Raw genomic sequence first — 21,788 nt, 5'->3', positions numbered from 1 at the left:
CTCTCGCTCTCCATAATTACCGCTGAATCCTGATCCGCAGTTCGTAATAATGTCAAGCAGGGTGTCGGCCAGGTATCCGTTCTGGGCGTAGTGTTGGATAAATATGTCGCCCTGTCGCTTGGACAGTTTGCTGCCATCTTTGTTGAGCAAGAGCGGGAGGTGAGCATATAATGGGGGCTGCCAGCCCAGAGCACGGAAAAGCAGTAGGTGCTTGGTGGTGGAGATCAGCCACTCTTCTCCTCTCAGCACGTGCGTCACACCCATTTTACTATCATCCACCACATTGGCCAAGTGATAAGTGGGGAAGCCATCTCCTTTCAGGATCACTGGGTCTCCTTCCACACTTGCCACATCATGCCGTGTCCAACCATAGACCAAGTCCTGGAAATCGTGGGTACCACTAGGCAACTGGAACCGGACCACAAATGGCAAATTCTGCGTCAGCTTTTCCTGCACTTGATTTGTGGTCAGATGTCTGCAGCGGTTGTCGTAGCTTCAGCAAAAAAACAAAAAGGAAACTGATCAGAAACAATAAACACACCTAGGGGCGTATTCAATTACCTGCGGTGTTTACTAACCGGTTAATGCTCAGTGTTTAACACCCGGAGAGTCTCAATTAATTGTCAGTTTCCAGAATCTATCTATGTCAGTAAAAGCCGTTAAGTTTCGGTTATTAGGTTTCCAGTAATATAGTCTCTTTGTATTTATAAACTATCACCGGGAATCCACCTAAAGTTGTGCATACACAATACAATTATCTGGCAGTTTATCTGGTTGGAATGAAAATCTGGTAATGGATGAGAGCAAATGACAAATCGACCATTTGCTTCCAAACACTGGAAAAATAGGATTTTACTTACAGGTAAATCTATTTCTCGTAGTCCGTAGTGGATGCTGGGGACTCCGTAAGGACCATGGGGATAGACGGGCTCCGCAGGAGACATGGGCACTTTAAGAAAGAATTTAGGTTCTGGTGTGCACTGGCTCCTCCCTCTATGCCCTCCTCCAGACCTCAGTTAGAGAAACTGTGCCCAGAAGAGCTGACAGTACAAGGAAAGGATTTTGGTAATCCAGGGCAAGATTCATACCAGCCACACCAATCACACCGTATAACATGTGATAACAACCAGTTAACAGTATGACAAATAACAGAGCATCAGGTCAAACCCTGATGCAACCATAACGTAACCCTTATTGAAGCAATAACTATATACAAGTATTGCAGAAGAAGTCCGCACTTGGGACGGGCGCCCAGCATCCACTACGGACTACGAGAAATAGATTTACCGGTAAGTAAAATCTTATTTTCTCTAACGTCCTAGTGGATGCTGGGAACTCCGTAAGGACCATGGGGATTATACCAAAGCTCCCAAACGGGCGGGAGAGTGCGGATGACTCTGCAGCACCGATTGAGCAAACAAGAGGTCCTCCTCAGCCAGGGTATCAAACTTGTAGAACTTTGCAAAAGTGTTTGAACCTGACCAAGTAGCCGTCCGGCAAAGTTGTAATGCCGAGACCCCTCGGGCAGCCGCCCAAGAAGAGCCCACCTTCCTAGTGGAATGGGCCTTAACTGACTTTGGCGGCGGCAATCCAGCCGCAGAATGAGCCTGCTGAATCGTGTTACAGATCCAGCGAGCAATAGTTTGCTTTGAAGCAGGAGCACCCAGCTTGTCGGATGCATACATGATAAACAACGACTCTGTTTTCCTGACCCTAGCCGTTCTGGCTACATAAACCTTCAAAGCCCTGACCACATCAAGCATCTCGGAATCCTCCAAGTCACGAGTAGCCACAGGCACCACAATAGGTTGGTTCATATGAAAAGATGAAACCACTTTCGGCAGAAATTGTGGACGGGTCCGCAATTCTGCTCTATCCATATGGAAAACCAGATAGGGGCTTTTATGTGACAAAGCCGCCAACTCTGACACGCGCCTAGCCGAAGCCAAGGCTAATAGCATGACCACCTTCCACGTGAGATATTTCAACTCCACCATTTTAAGTGGTTCAAACCAGTGGGATTTCAGGAAGCTTAACACCACGTTAAGATCCCAAGGTGCCACTGGAGGCACAAAAGGAGGCTGAATATGCAGCACTCCCTTCACAAACGTCTGAACTTCTGGTAGAGAAGCCAACTCCTTTTGAAAGAAAATGGATAGAGCCGAAATCTGGACTTTAATGGAGCCCAATTTTAGGCCCAAATTCACTCCGATCTGTAGGAAGTGAAGGAAACGGCCCAGCTGGAATTCCTCCGTAGGAGCATTCCTGGCCTCACCCCAAGAAACATATTTTCGCCATATACGGTGATAATGTTTAACGGTCACATCCTTCCTAGCCTTTATCAGCGTAGGAATGACCTCATCCAGAATGCCCTTCTCTGCTAGGATCCGGCGTTCAACCGCCATGCCGTCAAACGCAGCCGAGGTAAGTCTTGGAACAGACAGGGCCCCTGTTGCAACAGGTCCTGTCTTAGAGGAAGAGGCCACGGATCCTCTGTGAGCATTTCTTGCAGATATGGATACCAAGTCCTTCGTGGCCAATCTGGAACAATAAGGATTGTTCTCACTCCTCTTTTTCTTATTATCCTCAGCACCTTGGGTATGAGAGGAAGAGGAGGAAAAACATAGACCGACCGGAATACCCACGGTGTCACCAGGGCGTCCACAGCCACTGCCTGAGGGTCTCTTGACCTGGCGCAATACCTCTGTAGCTTTTTGTTGAGGCGGGATGCCATCATGTCCACCTGTGGCTGTTCCCACCGACTTGTAATCTGTGCGAAGACTTCCTGATGAAGTCCCCACTCTCCCGGGTGGAGGTCGTGTCTGCTGAGGAAGTCTGCTTCCCAGTTGTCCACTCCCGGGATGAACACTGCAGACAGTGCGCTTTCGTGATTCTCCGCCCAGCGAAAAATTCTGGTGGCTTCCGCCATCACCACTCTGCTCCTTGTGCCGCCTTGTCGGTTTACATGAGCCACTGCGGTGATGTTGTCTGACTGAATCAGAACCGGTTGGTCGCGAAGCAAGTTCTCCGCTTGACGCAGGGCGTTGTATATGGCCCTTAGTTCCAGGATGTTGATGTGAAGGCAAGTCTCTTGACTTGACCACAGACCTTGGAAATTTCTTCCCTGTGTGACTGCTCCCCAACCTCGGAGGCTTGCGTCCGTGGTCACCAGGACCCAGTCCTGAATGCCGAATATGCGGCCCTCGAGAAGGTGAGCACTCTGCAGCCACCACAGGAGTGACACCCTGGCCCTGGGGGATAGGGTGATTAACCGATGCATCTGAAGATGTGATCCGGACCACTTGTCCAGTAAGTCCCATTGAAAAGGTCCTCGCATGGAACCTGCCGAAGGGAATGGCCTCGTATGATGCCACCATCTTTCCCAGGACTCGAGTGCAGTGATGCACTGACACTTGTTTTGGTTTTAATAGGTTCCTGACCAGGGTCATGAGTTCCTGAGCTTTCTCTATCGGGAGATAAACCCTTTTCTGGTCTGTTTCCAGAATCATGCCCAGGAAAGGCAGACGAGTCGTAGGAACCAACTGCGACTTTGGAATATTTAGAATCCAGCCGTGTTGCCGTAACACTTCCAGAGAAAGTGATACGCTGGTCAGCAACTGCTCTCTTGATCTCCCTTTTATGAGGAGATCGTCCAAGTATGGGATAATTGTGACCCCTTGCTTCCGCAGGAGTACCATCATTTCCGCCATTACCTTGGTAAATATTCTCTGTGCCGCGGAGAGACCAAACGGCAACGTCTGAAATTGATAATGACAATCCTGTACCACAAATCTGAGGTACGCCTGATGAGGTGGATAAATGGGGACATGAAGGTATGCATCCTTCATGTCCAGAGACACCATAAAATCCCCCCCTTCCAGGCTTGCGATGACCGCTCTCAGCGATTCCATCTTGAACTTGAACCTTTTCAGGTAAATGTTCAGGGATTTCAAATTCAATATGGGTCTGACCGAACCGTCCGGTTTCGGGACTACAAACATGGTCGAATAATAACCCCTTTCCCTGTTGGAGGGGAACCTTGACCACCACCTGTTGAAGATACAATTTGTGAATTGCAGTTAACACTATTTCCCTCTCGTGGGGGGAAGCTGGTAGGGCTGATTTGAGGTATCGGTGAGGGGGCATCTCTTCGAATTCCAGCTTGTATCCCTGAGACACAATTTCTATTGCCCAGGGATCCACCTGGGAGTGAACCCACTTGTGGCTGAAATTTCGAAGACGTGCCCCCACCGGGCCTAGCTCCGCCCAGCGTCATGCGGTGGATTTTGTAGAGGCTGGGGAGGACTTCTGTTCCTGGGAACTAGCTATGTTGTGAAGCTTCTTTCCTCTGCTCCTGCCTCTGGCAAGAAAGGACGCACCTCAGACTTTCTTGTTTCTTTGTGATCGAAAGAACTGCATTTGATAATACGGTGCTCTCTTAGGCTGTGAGGGAATATAAGGCAAAAAATTTGACTTTCCAGCTGTAGCTGTGGAGACCAGGTCCGAGAGACCCTCTCCAAACAATTCCTCACCTTTGTAAGGTAAAACCTCCATGTGCCTTTTTGAGTCGGCATCACCTGTCCATTGCCGAGTCCACAGGACCCTTCTGGCAGAAATCGACATAGCATTTATTCTAGAACCCAGTAGACCAGGGGTGTCAAACTCGCGGCCCTCCAGCTGTTGTGGAACTACACATCCCAGCATGCCTTGCCATCTATTTTGTATTAGGGATGGCTGCAACTGTGGCAAGGCATGCTGGAATGTGTAGTTCCACAACAGCTGGAGGGCCATGAGTTTGACACCCCTGCAGTAGACTAATGTCTCTTTAAACATCTCTCATATATAGTACAGCGTCTTTAATATGCCCCAGGGTCAACAATATAGTATCCTTGTCTAAGGTATCAATTTCCTCAGATAAGGTATCCGTCCATGCTGCTACAGCTCTACACACCCAGGCCAACGCAATCGCCGGCCTCAGTAAGGTACCTGAATGTGTATAAATGGACTTCAGGGTAACCTCCTGTTTGCAATCCGCAGCATCTTTGAGAGTAGCCGTATCCTGTGACGGCAGGGCTACCTTCTTGGATAAGCGTGTTAAAGCTTTGACCACCCTAGGGGAGGATTCCCAGCGTAACCTGTCCGTTGGCGGGAAAGGATACGCCATAAGATCCTTTTGGAAATCTGCAGTTTTTTATCTGGAGATTCCCAAGCCTTTTCACGTAACTCATTCAGCTCGTGTGAGGGGGGAAAGGTTACCTCCGGCTTCTTTTCCCCATACATATGCACCCTCTTGTCAGGGACTGGGGTTTCCTCTGTGATGTGCAACACATCCTTAATTGCTATAATCATATAACGGATGGATTTAGCCAATTTTGGCTGTAACTTTGCATCATCGTAATCGACACTGGAGTCAGAATCCATGTCGGTATCTGTGTCAACAATTTTGGATAGTGGGCGCTTCTGAGACCCTGACGGCCTCTGTGACATAGGATCAGGCACGGGTTGAGACCCTGACTGTCCTGAGGCTTCAGCCTTGTCTAACCTTTTATGCAAGGAATTAACATTATCATTTAAAACCTTCCACATATCCATCCAATCAGGTGTCGGCGCCGTCGGCGGAGACACCACATTCATTTGTTCCCGCTCTGCTTCCACATAGCCTTCCTCATCAGACATTTCGACATAAGCGTACCGACACGCCACACACACAGGGAATGCCCTTTCTGAAGACAGCTCCCCCACAAGGCCCTTTAGAGAGACAGAGAGAGTATGCCAGCACACACCCCAGCGCTATAAACCCAGGAATAACACAGTAACTTAATGTTAACCCAGTAGCTGCTGTTTATATTGTGTTTTGCGCCTAATTATGTGCCCCCCCTCTTTTTAACCCTCTTCTACCGTGTATCTGCAGGGGAGAGCCTGGGGAGCTTCCTCTCAGCGGAGCTGTGGAGAAAAAAATAAGAATTTACTTACCGATAATTCTATTTCTCGTAGTCCGTAGTGGATGCTGGGGACTCCGTAAGGACCACAAAAGTAAAGCTTTAGAACTACCTGGTGTGCACTGGCTCCTCCCCCTATGACCCCCCTCCAAGCCTCAGTTAGGATACTGTGCCCGGACGAGCGTACACAATAAGGAAGGATTTTGAATCCCGGGTAAGACTCATACCAGCCACACCAATCACACCATATAACTTGTGATCTAAACCCAGTTAACAGCATGATAACAGAGGAGCCTCTAGAAAAGATGGCTCACTACAGCAATAACCCGATTTTTTGGTAACAATAACTATGTAACAGTATTGCAGACAATCCGCACTTGGGATGGGCGCCCAGCATCCACTACGGACTACGAGAAATAGAATTATCGGTAAGTAAATTCTTATTTTCTCTAACGTCCTAAGTGGATGCTGGGGACTCCGTAAGGACCATGGGGATTATACCAAAGCTCCCAAACGGGCGGGAGAGTGCGGATGACTCTGCAGCACCAATTGAGAGAACTCCCGGTCCTCCTCAGCCAGGGTATCAAATTTGTAGAATTTTACAAACGTATTTGCTCCTGACCAAGTAGCTGCTCGGCAAAGTTGTAAAGCAGAGACCCCTCGGGCAGACGCCCAAGATGAGCCCACCTTCCTTGTGGAATGGGCTTTTACAGATTTTGGCTGTGGCAGGCCTGCCACAGAATGTGCAAGCTGAATTGTACTACAAATCCAACGAGCAATAGTCTGCTTAGCAGCAGGAGCACCCAGCTTGTTGGGTGCATACAGAATAAACAACGAGTCAGATTTTCTGACTCCAGCCGTCCTGGAAACCTATATTTCCAGGGCTCTGACAACGTCTAGCAACTTGGAGTCCTCCAAGTCCCTAGTAGCCACAGGCACCACAATAGGTTGATTCAGGTGAAACGCTGAAAACCACCTTTGGGAGAAACTGAGGACAAGTCCTCAATTCCGCCCTGTCCGAATGGAAAATCAGATGAGGGCTTTTACAGGATAAAGCCGCCAATTCTGACACGCACCTGGCCCAGGCCAGGGCCAACAGCATGACCACTTTCCATGTGAGATATTTTAACTCCACATATTTAAGTGGTTCAAACCAATGTGACTTTTGGAACCCAAAAACTACATTTAGATCCAAAGGTGCCACTGGAGGCACAAAAGGAGGCTGTATATACAGTACCCCTTTCACAAACGTCTGAACTTCAGGGACTGAAGCTAGTTCTTTTTGGAAGAAAATTGACAGGGCCGAAATTTGAACCTTAATGGACCCCCATTTCAGGCCCATAGACACTCCTGTTTGCAGGAAATGTAGGAATCGACCTAGTTGAAAATTCCTCCGTCGGGGCCTTACTGGCCTCGCACCACGCAACATATTTTCGCCAAATGCGGTGATAATGTTTTGCGGTTATATCTTTCCTGGCTTTGATCAGGATAGGGATGACTTCATCCGGAATGCCTTTTTCCTTCAGGATCCGGCGTTCAACCGCCCTGCCGTTAAACGCAGCCGCGGTAAGTCTTGGAACAGACAGGGTCCTTGCTGGAGCAGGTCCCTTCTTAGAGGTAGAGGCCACGGATCCTCCGTGAGCATCTCTTGAAGTTCCGGTTACCAAGTCCTTCTTGGCCAATCCGGAGCCACGAATATAGTGCTTACTCCTCTCCATCTTATAATTCTCAGTACCTTGGTTATGAGAGGCAGAGGAGGGAACACATACACTGACTGGTACACCCACTGTGTTACCAGAGCGTCTACAGCTATTGCCTGAGGGTCCCTTGACCTGGCGCAATACTTGTCGAGTTTTATAAACATGTGGAAGACTTCTGGGTGAAGTCCCCACTCTCCCGGGTGGAGGTCGTGTCTGCTGAGGAAGTCTGCTTCCCAGTTGTCCACTCCCGGAATGAATACTGCTGACAGTGCTATCACATGATTTTCCGCCCAGCGAAGAATCCTTGCAGCTTCTGCCATTGCCCTTCTGCTTCTTGTGTCACCCTGTCTGTTTACGTGGGTGACTGCCGTGATGTTGTCCGAATGGATCAACTCCGGGTGACCTTGAAGCAGAGGTCTTGCTGAGCTTAGAGCATTGTAAATGGCCCTTAGCTTCAGGATATTTATGTGAAGTGATGTCTCCTGGCTTGACCATAAGCTCTGGAAATTCCTTCCCTGTGTGACTGCTCCCCAGCCTCGCAGGCTGGCATCCGTGGTCACCAGGACCCAGTCCTGAATGTGCGGCCCTCTAGAAGATGAGCACTCTGCAACCACCACAGGAGAGACACCCTTGTGCTTGGTGACAGGGTTATCCGCTGATGCATCTGAAGATGCGACCCAGACCATTTGTCCAGCAGGTCCCACTGGAAAGTTCTTGCGTGGAATCTGCCGCATGGGATTGCTTCATAGGAAGCCACCATTTTTTTCAGAACCATCTCATTGATGTACTGAGACTTGGCTCGGTTATAGGAGGTTCCCGACTAGCTCGGATAACTCCCTGACTTTCTCCTCCGGGAGAAACACCTTTTTCTGAACTGTGTCCAGGATCATCCCTAAGAACAGAAGACGAGTCATCGGAATCAGCTGCGATTTTGGAATATTGAGAATCCAATCGTGCTGCCGCAACACTACCTGAGATAGTGCTACACCGACCTCCAACTGTTCCATGGATCTTACCCTTATCAGGGAATCGTCCAAGTAAGGGATAACTAAAATTCCCTTCCTTCGAAGGAGTATCATCATTTCGGCCATTACCTTGGTAAAGACCCGGGGTGCCGTGGACCATCCCTACGGCAGCGTCTGAAACCGATAGTGACAGTTCTGTACCATAAACCTGAGGTACCCTTGGTGAGAAGGGTAAATTGGGACATGAAGGTAAGCATCCTTGGTGTACCGAGACATCATGTAGTCCTCTTCTTCCAGGTTCGCAATCACTGCTCTGAGTGACTCAATCTTGAATTTGAACCTCTGTATGTAAGTGTTCAAAGATTTTAGATTTAGAATCGGTCTCACCGAGCCGTCCGGCTTCGGAACCACAACAGTGTGGAATAATACCCCGTTCCCTGTTGCAGGAGGGGTACCTTGATTATCACCTGCTGGGAATACAGCTTGTGAATGGCTTCCAAAACTGTCTCCCTGTCAGAAGGAGACATCGGTAAAGCCGACTTTAGGAAACGGCGAGGGGGAGACGTCTCGAATTCCAATTTGTACCCCTGAGATATCACCTGAAGGATCCAGGGATCTACTTGCGAGTGAGCCCACTGCGCGCTGAAATTGAGACGGGCCCCCACCGTGCCCGATTCTGCTTGTAAAGCCCCAGCGTCATACTGAGGGCTTGGCAGAGGCGGGAGAGGGTTTCTGTTCCTGGGAACTGGCTGATTTCTGCAGCCTTTTTCCTCTCCCTCTGTCACGGGGCAGAAATGAGGAACCTTTTGCCCGCTTGCCCACGAAAAGACTGCGCCTGATAATACGGCGTCTTCTCATGTTGAGAGGCGACCTGGGGTACAAACGTGGATTTCCCAGCTGTTGCCGTGGCCACCAGGTCTGAAAGAACCGACCCCAAATAACTCCTCCCCTTAATAAGGCAATACTTCCAAATGCCGTTTGGAATCCGCATCACCTGACCACTGTCGTGTCCATAACCCTCTACTGGTAGAAATGGACAACGCACTTAGACTTGATGCCAGTCGGCAAATATTCCGCTGTGCATCACGCATATATAGAAATGCATCTTTTAAATGCTCTATAGGCAATAATATACTGTCCCTATCTAGGGTATCAATATTTTCAGTCAGGGAATCCGACCACGCCAACCCAGCACTGCACATCCAGGCTGAGGCGATTGCTGGTCGCAGTATAACACCAGTATGTGTGTAAATACCTTTTAGGATGCCCTCCTGCTTTCTATCAGCAGGATCCTTAAGGGCGGCCATCTCAGGAGAGGGTAGAGCCCTTGTTCTTACAAGCGTGTGAGCGCTTTATCCACCCTAGGGGGTGTTTCCCAACGCACCCTAACCTCTGGCGAGAAAGGATATAATGCCAATAACATTTTAGAAATTATCAGTTGTTATCGGGGGAAAACCACGCATCATCACACACCTCATTTAATTTCTCAGATTCAGGAAAACTACAGGTAGTTTTTCCTCACCGAACATAATACCCCTTTTTGGTGGTACTCGTATTATCAGAAATGTGTAAAACATTTTTCATTGCCTCAATCATGTAACGTGTGGCCCCACTGGAAGTCACATTTGTCTCTTCACCGTCGACACTGGAGTCAGTATCCGTGTCGGCGTCTATATCTGCCATCTGAGGTAACGGGCGCTTTAGAGCCCCTGACGGCCTATGAGACGTCTGGACAGGCACAAGCTGAGTAGCCGGCTGTCTCATGTCAACCACTGTCTTTTATACAGAGCTGACACTGTTACGTAATTCTTCCAACAGTTCATCCAATCAGGTGTCGACCCCCTAGGGGGTGACATCACTATTACAGGCAATCTGCTCCGTCTCCACATCATTTTTCTCCTCATACATGTCGACACAAACGTACCGACATACAGCACACACACAGGGAATGCTCTGATAGAGGACAGGACCCCACTAGCCCTTTGGGGAGACAGAGGGAGAGTTTGCCAGCACACACCAGAGCGCTATATATATATATATATATACATATATATATATATATATATATATATATAGGGATAACCTTATATAAGTGTTTTCCCCTTATAGCTGCTGTATCTTTAATACTGCGCGTAATTAGTGCCCCCCTTCTCTTTTTTAACCCTTTCTGTAGTGTAGTGACTGCAGGGGAGAGCCAGGGAGCTTCCCTCCAACTGAGCTGTGAGGGAAAATGGCGCCAGTGTGCTGAGGAGATAGGCTCCGCCCCCTTCTCGGCGGCCTTATCTCCCGTTTTTCTATGTATTCTGGCAGGGGTTAAATTCATCCATATAGCCCAGGAGCTATATGTGATGCATTTTTTGCCATCCAAGGTGTTTTTATTGCGTCTCAGGGCGCCCCTCCCCAGCGCCCTGCACCCTCAGTGACCGGAGTGTGAAGTGTGCTGAGAGCAATGGCGCACAGCTGCAGTGCTGTGCGCTACCTTGTTGAAGACAGGACGTCTTCTGCCGCCGATTTTCCGGACCTCTTCTGTCTTCTGGCTCTGTAAGGGGGCCGGCGGCGCGGCTCTGGGACCCATCCATGGCTGGGCCTGTGATCGTCCCTCTGGAGCTAATGTCCAGTAGCCTAAGAAGCCCAATCCACTCTGCACGCAGGTGAGTTCGCTTCTTCTCCCCTTAGTCCCTCGATGCAGTGAGCCTGTTGCCAGCAGGTCTCACTGAAAATAAAAAACCTAAAACTAAACTTTTCACTAAGCAGCTCAGGAGAGCCACCTAGTGTGCACCCTTCTCGTTCGGGCACAACAATCTAACTGAGGCTTGGAGGGGGGTCATAGGGGGAGGAGCCAGTGCACACCAGGTAGTTCTAAAGCTTTACTTTTGTGCCTAGTCTCCTGCGGAGCCGCTATTCCCCATGGTCCTTACGGAGTCCCCAGCATCCACTTAGGACGTTAGAGAAATGGCGCTGGTGAGTGCTGATGAAGAAGCCCCGGCCCCTCGGCGGCGGGCTTCTGTCCCGCTTAAATATGCAATTTTTGGCGGGGGCTCATACATATATACAGTGCCCAGCTGTATGTATGTTCAACTTTGCCAAAAGAGGTCCCAATTGCTGCCCAGGGCGCCCCCCCGCGCGCCCTGCACCCTTACAGTGACCGGAGTATGTGTAGGTGTGTGGAGCAATGGCGCACAGCTGCAGTGCTGTGCGTTACCTCAGTGAAGATCACGGAGTCTTCTGCCGCCTGTGAAGTATTCTTTGCTTCTCATACTAACCCGGCTTCTGTCTTCCGGCTCTGCGAGGGGGACGGCGGCGCGGCTCCGGAACCGGACGGCGAGGGTGAGATCCTGCGTACCGATCCCTCTGGAGCTAATGGTGTCCAGTAGCCTAAGAAGCAGGACCTAGCTTCAGAGAGTAGGGCTGCTTCTCTCCCCTCACTCCCACGATGCAGGGAGTCTGTTGCCAGCAGAGCTCCCTGAAAATAAAAAACCTAACAAAATACTTTCTCTCAGCAAACTCAGGAGAGCTCACTGAAAAACACCCAGCTCGTCTGGGCACAGTATTAAACTGAGGTCTGGAGGAGGGGCATAGAGGGAGGAGCCAGTGCACACCAGAACCTAAATTCTTTCTTAAAGTGCCCATGTCTCATGTGGAGCCCGTCTATCCCCATGGTCCTTACGGAGTCCCCAGCATCCACTAGGACGTTAGAGAAATGGACAAAACATGTCGTTCAGACAAACTGGTTAAATCTGTGACTAACAGTTTTTGTCTGTTTTCCAGTATGTGTGAGCACATGGTCGGTTGTCATTTGCGCTCATCCATTACCTGATTTTCATTTCAACCAAAGTATCTGCCAGATAACTGTATAGTGTATGCCCATCATAAGCATGAAATAAATAAGTCTAAAGATGTCTGAAGGGGGGGGGGGGGGGGGCGCTACTACATACTGGGCGTGTTTTCATTTTGTATCCAATAGGAGCTTGGTGCCACATATGGGCCCAGGTTATTCAGTTCAGTGTTCTCATCTTACTTTTAGCTATCGCCATGAGTCGGGATACTGACAGCCGGCATCCGACAGTCGGTATATTGTATGTATTCCGCTACAAGTTATACACAGCAAGCATGGAAACAGCCGCTGCAAGAGAAGTCTCATACCGAGGAGTCTGCCTACTCCTAAACGCTTCTTTCTTCAGTAGTTCTAGTCTCTGAGGGGTGCAGAAGCAGCGGTACGCAGCGCCACTCTCCAGCAGGGTCTGTACAGCATCATGATACAGATTCAGACGCTTCGACTGTTCATAGGGACCGTACGGCCCACCACGCCTGGGGCTCTCATCTGGTGGGATCCCTAAGAAAGAAGGTAATTACATTACTACAAGAATAATCTGTGTCACTGCTCGCTGCGACAACAGGAGACTGCATGAACAAAAACCCACCAGCTGCCATCAATTCACAAGAGCTCACTTTCTATTTCAAGAACAAGATTGATAAGATCCAAAATGAAACGGTATGCTCTTCCTCAGCCAGTGGCCTGCTTATTTCTCTACCTGAACCCTTTGGCACCTTCTCATTTGATTCCACAAATGAAGATAAAGCATCTACACTCTTCTCATCCCCCTGCTCTACTACTTCTCCTCTTGATCCTACACATTTACAAATCAGACAAATCAGTAAATATCTATCTCCTGGGCTCACCCTAGCCTTAACTAAAATCTGTAATCTCTATTGACGGGTATCTTTCCACCACTGCTCAAGCATGCAGTGATTACTCCCAGTTTGAAAAAGCAAGATTCTGACCCTCTCTCAAGCTACAGTCCCATCTCTCGGCTCCCATGCCCCTCCAAGTTACTTGAGAGACTTGCCTACAGTCACTACTAATAAAGTGAATGATCTGGTCACTGCTAAGTCTAAAGGCCATTACTCACTTTTTATTCTTCTAGATCTCTCTGCCACATGTGACACTGTTGACCACTCTCTTCTCATACATACACTACAATCCCTAGGTCTTCAGGATACAGCCCTTTCTGGGCTTTCATCCGACCTATTTAATCGCTATTTTAGTGTTTGTTTCTCTGAATACACCGCAGGGTAAATTTACTAAGATGGGCGTTCTATTTAAGATGGGATGTTGTCCATAGCAACCAATCAGATTCTACTTCTCATTTATCTAGCACCTTATAGAAGATAATACCTGGAATCTGATTGGTTGCTATGGGCAGCATCCCATCTTAAATAGAACTCCCATCTTAGTAAATTTACCCCCTCATCTTCGCTACCTCTTTCAGCTAGAGTACTGCAAGTCTCAGTATTAGGTCCCCTGCTTTTCTCAATCTATAACACATCTCTTGGGAAACTAATTAGCTAATTTGGACCTGAGTCTCTCCTCCACACGCATTACTCGCTCCCATTCACAATTACAGGACTTTTTGCACTTTGTGGAATGCCCTCCCACTCACAATAAGACTCTCCTCTAGTCTCAAAACCTTCAAGCGTTCCCTGAAAACTCACCTCGTCAGACAGCTTATCAGATTCCAGAACTACCCACATTACCTTCATAAAAGTATCCTACCCAATTACATCCCCTCTATACAGTCCACATATAACCTCACATAGCTTGTTTTTATTCACTTTCACATCCTGCTGATCCTTGGCCAACATTGCTGTGACCATATCATACAGCCATTTGATTAAATGTTCTATTACTGTTGTTCAGATTATAATGCTCAATGGACTAAGCTGATATATATATATATATATATATACACACACACACACACACACACACACACACACAGGTTGAGTATCCCATATCCAAATATCCGAAATACGGAATATTCCGAAATACGGACATTTTGAATGAGATAGTGAAACTTTTGTGTTTTGATGGCTCAATGTACACAAACTTTGTTTAATACACACAGTTATTAAAAATATTGTATTAAATGACCTTCAGGCTGTGTGTATAAGGTGTATATGAAACATAAATTAATTGTGTGAATGTAGATACACTTTGTTTAATGCACAAAGTTATAAAAAATATTGGCTAAAATTATCTTCAGACTGTGTGTATAATGTGTATATGTAACATAAATGCATTCTGTGCTTAGATTTAGGTCCCATCGCCATGATATCTCATTATAGTATGCAATTATTCCAAAATACGGAAAAATCCGATATCCAAAATACCCCTGGTCCCAAGCATTTTGGATAAGGGATACTCAACCTGTATATATATATTCTAATGAAGAGCAGTATAAGCGGCACACAGCGAGAACCTACCTGCCCACTCCAACATGTCTTCTATACCCTCGGCAGCTCCAGGAACTAGGCGGTTTCTGTCAGTGTCTTCCAGGCGCAGAATAAATGTACCTTCATATTTCTTGGCAAAAAGATAGTTGTAAAGCGCTGTGCGTAGGCCACCCAGGTGCAGGAAGCCTAAGGGGGCAACAGAATGGTCATCACTAGAGAAACAGCAAAATAAAAAAACCTTCTACGACACACGCCACATATACAAATATTCCTCAAATAGAAAAATATATGCAAAAAATAGGTGTCGGATTCATTTTAACTCTTAAAGCAGTATTTGGCAGCCTGTAGGACTGGCTTTAACCACATAAAAATAAGAATTTACTTACCGATAATTCTATTTCTCGTAGTCCGTAGTGGATGCTGGGGACTCCGTCAGGACCATGGGGATAGCGGCTCCGCAGGAGACAGGGCACAAAAGTAAAAGCTTTAGGATCAGGTGGTGTGCACTGGCTCCTCCCCCTATGACCCTCCTCCAAGCCTCAGTTAGGATACTGTGCCCGGACGAGCGTACACAATAAGGAAGGATTTTGAATCCCGGGTAAGACTCATACCAGCCACACCAATCACACTGTACAACCTGTGATCTGAACCCAGTTAACAGCATGATAACAGCGGAGCCTCTGAAAAGATGGCTCACAACAATAATAACCCGATTTTTGTAACAATAACTATGTACAAGTATTGCAGACAATCCGCACTTGGGATGGGCGCCCAGCATCCACTACGGACTACGAGAAATAGAATTATCGGTAAGTAAATTCTTATTTTCTCTGACGTCCTAAGTGGATGCTGGGGACTCCGTCAGGACCATGGGGATTATACCAAAGCTCCCAAACGGGCGGGAGAGTGCGGATGACTCTGCAGCACCGAGTGAGAGAACTCCAGGTCCTCCTCAGCCAGGGTGTGCCCCTGACCAAGTAGCAGCTCGGCAAAGTTGTAAAGCCGAGACCCCTCGGGCAGCCGCCCAAGATGAGCCCACCTTCCTTGTGGAATGGGCATTTACATATTTTGGCTGTGGCAGGCCTGCCACAGAATGTGCAAGCTGAATTGTACTACACATCCAACTAGCAATCGTCTGCTTAGAAGCAAGAGCACCCAGTTTGTTGGGTGCATACAGGATAACAGCAAGTCAGTTTTCCTGACTCCAGCCGTCCTGGAAACCTATATTTTCAGGGCCCTGACAACATCCAGCAACTTGGAGTCCTCCAAGTCCCTAGTAGCCGCAGGTACCACAATAAGCTGGTTCAGGTGAAACGCTGACACCACCTTAGGGAGAAACTGGGGACGAGTCCGCAGCTCTGCCCTGTCCGAATGGACAATCAGATATGGGCTTTTGTGAGACAAAGCCGCCAATTCTGACACTCGCCTGGCCGAGGCCAGGGCCAACATCATGGTCACTTTCCATGTGAGATATTTCAAATCCACAGATTTGAGCGGTTTAAACCAATGTGATTTGAGGAATCCCAGAACTACGTTGAGATCCCACAGTGCCACTGGAGGCACAAAAAGGGGGTTGTATATGCAGTACTCCCTTGACAAACTTCTGGACTTCAGGAACTGAAGCCAATTCTTTCTGGAAGAAAATCGACAGGGCCGAAATTTGAACCTTAATGGACCCCAATTTGAGGCCCATAGACACTCCTGTTTGCAGGAAATGCAGGAATCGACCGAGTTGAAATTTCTTCGTGGGACCTTCCTGGCCTCACACCACGCAACATATTTTCGCCACATGTGGTGATAATGTTGTGCGGTCACCTCCTTCCTGGCTTTGACCAGGGTAGGAATGACCTCTTCCGGAATGCCTTTTTCCCTTAGGATCCGGCGTTCAACCGCCATGCCGTCAAACGCAGCCGCAGTAAGTCTTGGAACAGACATGGTACTTGCTGAAGCAAGTCCCTTCTTAGCGGCAGAGGCCATGAGTCCTCTGTGAGCATCTCTTGAAGTTCCGGGTACCAAGTCCTTCTTGGCCAATCCGGAGCCACGAGTATAGTTCTTACTCCTCTACGTCTTATAATTCTCAGTACCTTAGGTATGAGAAGCAGAGGAGGGAACACATACACCGACTGGTACACACACGGTGTTACCAGAACGTCCACAGCTATTGCCTGAGGGTCTCTTGACCTGGCGCAATACCTGTCCAATTTTTTTTGTTCAGGCGGGACGTCATCATGTCCACCTTTGGTCTTTCCCAACGGTTCACAATCATGTGGAAGACTTCCCGATGAAGTCCCCACTCTCCCGGGTGGAGGTCGTGCTGAGGAAGTCTGCTTCCCAGTTGTCGACTCCCGGAATGAACACTGCTGACAGTGTTATCACATGATTTTCCGCCCAGCGAAGAATCCTTGCAGTTTCTGCCATTGCCCTCCTGCTTCTTGTGCCGCCCTGTCTGTTTACGTGGGCGACTGCCGTGATGTTGTCCCACTGGATCAATACCGGCTGACCTTGAAGCAGAGGTCTTGCTAAGCTTAGAGCATTGTAAATTGCTCTTAGCTCCAGTACATTTATGTGGAGAGAAGTCTCCAGACTTGATCACACTCCCTGGAAATTTTTTCCTTGTGTGACTGCTCCCCAGCCTTTCAGGCTGGCATCCGTGGTCACCAGGACCCAGTCCTGAATGCCGAATCTGTGGCCCTTAAGTAGATGAGCACTCTGCAGCCACCACAGAAGAGACACCCTTGTCCTTGGAGACAGGGTTATCCGCTGATGCATCTGAAGATGCGATCCGGACCATTTTTCCAGCAGATCCCACTGAAAAATTCTTGCGTGAAATCTGCCGAAATCTGTCTTGGTAAAGACCCGGGGTGCCGTGGACAATCCAAACGGCAGCGTCTGAAACTGATAGTGACAGTTTTGTACCACGAACCTGAGGTACCCTTGGTGAGAAGGGCAAATTGGGACATGGAGGTAAGGATCCTTGATGTCCAGGGACACCATACAGTCCCCTTCTTCCTGGTTCGCTATCACTGCTCTGAGTGACTCCATCTTGATTTGAACCTTTGTATGTAAGTGTTCAAATATTTCAGATTTAGAATAGGTCTCACCGAGCCGTCTGGCTTCAGTACCACAAATAGTGTGGAATAATACCCTTTTCCTTGTTGTAGGAGGGGTACTTTGATTATCACCTGCTGGGAATACAGCTTGTGAATTGTTTCCAATAATGCCTCCCTGTCGGAGGGAGACGTTGGTAAAGCAGATTTCAGGAACCTGCGAGGGGGAGACGTCTCGAATTTCCAATCTGTACCCCCCCTGGGATACTACTTGTAGGATCCAGGGGTCCACTTGCGAGTGAGCCCACTGTGCACTGAAACTCTTGAGACGACCCCCCCCCCACCGCACCCGAGTCCGCTTGTACGGCCCCAGCGTCATGCTGAGGACTTGGCAGAAGCGGTGGAGGGCTTCTGTTCCTGGGAAGGGGCTGCCTGCTGCAGTCTTCTTCCGTTCCTCTACCCCTGGGCAGATATGACTGGCCTTTTGCCCGCTTGCCCTTATGGGGACGAAAGGACTGAGGCAGAAAAGACGGTGTCTTTTTCTGCTGAGATGTGACTTGGGGTAAAAAGGTGGATTTTCCAGCTGTTGCCGTGGCCACCAGGTCCGATGGACCGACCCCAAATAACTCCTCCCCTTTATACGGCAATACTTCCATGTGCCGTTTGGAATGTGCATCACCTGACCACTGTCGTGTCCATAAACATCTTCTGGCAGACATGGACATCGCACTTACTCATGATGCCAGAGTGCAAATATCCCTCTGTGCATCTCGTATATATAGAAATGCTCTATAGTCAATAAAATACTGTCCCTGTCAAGGGTATCAATATTTTCAGTCAGGGAATCCGACCAAGCCACCCCAGCGCTGCCCATCCAGGCTGAGGCGATCGCTGGTCGCAGTATAACACCAGTATGTGTGTATATACTTTTTAGGATATTTTCCAGCCTCCTATCAGTTGGCTCCTTGAGGGCGGCCGTATCTGGAGACGGTAACGCCACTTGTTTTGATAAGCGTGTGAGCGCCTTATCCACCCTAAGGGGTGTTTCCCAACGCGCCATAACTTCTGGCGGGAAAGGGTATACCGCCAATAATTTTCTATCGGGGGAAACCCACGCATCATCACACACTTCATTTAATTTATCCGATTCAGGAAAAACCACAGGTAGTTTTTTCACACTCCACATAATACCCTTTTTTGTGGTACTTGTAGTATCAGAAATATGTAACACATCCTTCATTGCCCTTAACAAGTAACGTGTGGCCCTAAAGGAAAATACGTTTGTTTCTTCACCGTCGACACTGGAGTCAGTGTCCGTGTCTGTGTCGACCGACTGAGGTAAAAGGACGTTTTAACGCCCCTGACGGTGTTTGAGACGCCTGGACAGGTACTAATTGGTTTGCCGGCCGTCTCATGTCGTCAACCGACCTTGCAGCGTGTTGACATTATCACGTAATTCCTTAAATAAGCCATCCATTCCGGTGTCGACTCCCTAGAGAGTGACATCACCATTACAGGCAATTGCTCCGCCTCCTCACCAACATCGTCCTCATACATGTCGACACACACGTACCGACACACAGCACACACACAGGGAATGCTCTGATAGAGGACAGGACCCCACTAGCCCTTTGGAGAGACAGAGGGAGAGTTTGCCAGCACACACCAAAACGCTATAATTATACAGGGACAACCTTTATATAAGTGTTTTTCCCTTATAGCATCTTAATATATATAATCATATCGCCAAATAAGTGCTCCCCCTCTGTTTTAACCCTGTTTCTGTAGTGCAGTGCAGGGGAGAGCCTGGGAGCCTTCCCACCAGCATTTCTGTGAGGGAAAATGGCGCTGTGTGCTGAGGAGAATAGGCCCCGCCCCCTTTTCGGCGGGCTTCTTCTCCCGTTTTTCTGAGACCTGGCAGGGGTTAAATACATCCATATAGCCCCAGGGGCTATATGTGATGTATCTTTTAGCCAGTATAGGTATTTCATTGCTGCCCAGGGCGCCCCCCCCCAGTGCCCTGCACCCTCAGTGACCGCTGGTGTGAAGTGTGCTGACAACAATGGCGCACAGCTGCAGTGCTGTGCGCTACCTCATGAAGACTGAAAAGTCTTCTGCCGCCGGTTTCTGGACCTCTTCACTCTTCGGCATCTGCAAGGGGGTCGGCGGCGCGGCTCTGGGACCGGACTCCATGGCTGGGCCTGTGTTCGATCCCTCTGGAGCTAATGGTGTCCAGTAGCCTAAGAAGCCAATCCATCCTGCACGCAGGTGAGTTCACTTCTTCTCCCCTAAGTCCCTCGTAGCAGTGAGCCTGTTGCCAGCAGGACTCACTGAAAATAAAAAACCTAACAAAACTTTTACTCTAAGCAGCTCTTTAGGAGAGCCACCTAGATTGCACCCTTCTCGGCCGGGCACAAAAATCTAACTGAGGCTTGGAGGAGGGTCATAGGGGGAGGAGCCAGTGCACACCACCTGATCCTAAAGCTTTTACTTTTGTGCCCTGTCTCCTGCGGAGCCGCTATCCCCATGGTCCTGACGGAGTCCCCAGCATCCACTTAGGACGTCAGAGAAAATATGTTTCCATTTGCCGTGTATCTAACTCTGAAAGTTATCAATATTTACCCAATCAGGGGTAGGTCACCATACCTTACTCTTTAGGGAATTACAATACGTGTATAAATTCCCTTAAGGTGGGTACACACTGATAGACGGACCCGCAATATACTGGCCGATATATCGGCCAGTGTGTACCCACCCTTATTCACATGTACCAATATTTAAAACTATCAATCCTGAACAGAGTCTGTTTACTGTGATTAAACTGTAAACAAATAACAGAGAAAGTAAAAGCCAATCATGAAACAAAGTAATTAATCAATTTACTTAGTCTAAAGGGTGAAACGTACGTTCAGACAAAGAGTAGCGGACAGACTAGTCAGCGCTAGCTTCCGTCGGTTCTGGCGGGAGCACCCTGACAGCAGGAGTGAGGAAACTGTGACATGCACATTTCTCACTAGGATCGCAGGTATTCTCTCCTTATCTTTCGTTCATCACTCTCTCATTCGGCCTAGTGGTTGCTCCCTGCAATACTGCGTAACAGGTAGCTTGCTGGTTAGCAATACCATGAACAGCTGAAGTGACCTTTCTTCCTTGCAGTGATCCGTTCACTGCTTTTGAGCAAATTGTAGCAAATTATACTTTATGGTAAGAACTTACCGTTAACGGTATTTCTCCTATGTCCACAGGTTTCCACAGGATAACATTGGGATATGACGGGGCGACAGCGGATTGGCACCAAACGATCACAAGCTTTCAGTCCTCCCAGGATGCAACAGGCTCGTCCATATATCCCCGCCCACTGACTCAGGCAAATCAGTTGTATTCCAAAGCATTTAGGCAGGAGCATCATGTAGAACCTTATTCAGGCGAAAAACACACATGCACACTCTTCCATGCAAAAGGGAAGAGTTTAGGGAGTATAAAGATTCTCAAATCAGGTGCGTCAGGGTGGGATCCCTGTGGACACCTGTGAACATAGGAGAAATACCGTTATCAACGGTAAGTTCTTACCATAACGTATATTTCTCCGGCAGGGTCCACAGGTTATCCACAGGATAACATTGGGACTTCCCAAAGCAATTTTTAGTGGTGGGGACGCTCCTGATTAATAGGAGAACCTGACGCCCGAATTGAGCATCACGAGAGGCAAAGATATCCCAGGCATAATGTCTGATTGAATGTGTTTATTGGAAGCCATGTGGCTGCCTTACATATCTGTTCTGCTCAAACACAATATTGTGCTACCCATGAAAGACCTTCCTTACATGTAGAGTGAGCATAGACATTAGCCGGGACAGGGAGATCACCTTAAGAATATGCTTCTGAAATCGTCATTCGAAGTCA

General features: G+C 48.4%; 1 protein-coding gene across 2 annotated transcripts in view; it reads right to left on the bottom strand.

Annotated features, from left to right (window-relative positions):
- EARS2 (glutamyl-tRNA synthetase 2, mitochondrial) overlaps window positions 1-21,788 on the bottom strand; it is an 81,325-nt gene that overhangs the window by 49,539 nt on the left and 9,998 nt on the right. For both annotated transcript variants that reach the window (XM_063934700.1, XM_063934701.1), the window contains exons 2-4: window positions 14,869-15,024; window positions 12,748-12,937; window positions 21-493 (exon numbers count right to left, since the gene is read on the bottom strand). In XM_063934700.1, coding sequence (XP_063790770.1) covers window positions 21-493; window positions 12,748-12,937; window positions 14,869-15,024 — 819 coding nt within the window. The remainder of the gene's footprint in view (window positions 1-20; window positions 494-12,747; window positions 12,938-14,868; window positions 15,025-21,788) is intronic.

Source organism: Pseudophryne corroboree, chromosome 7 (genome assembly GCF_028390025.1).
Source record: "Pseudophryne corroboree isolate aPseCor3 chromosome 7, aPseCor3.hap2, whole genome shotgun sequence".
NCBI lineage: Eukaryota > Metazoa > Chordata > Amphibia > Anura > Myobatrachidae > Pseudophryne > Pseudophryne corroboree.
This window is presented reverse-complemented; position numbering and strand designations above follow the sequence as displayed.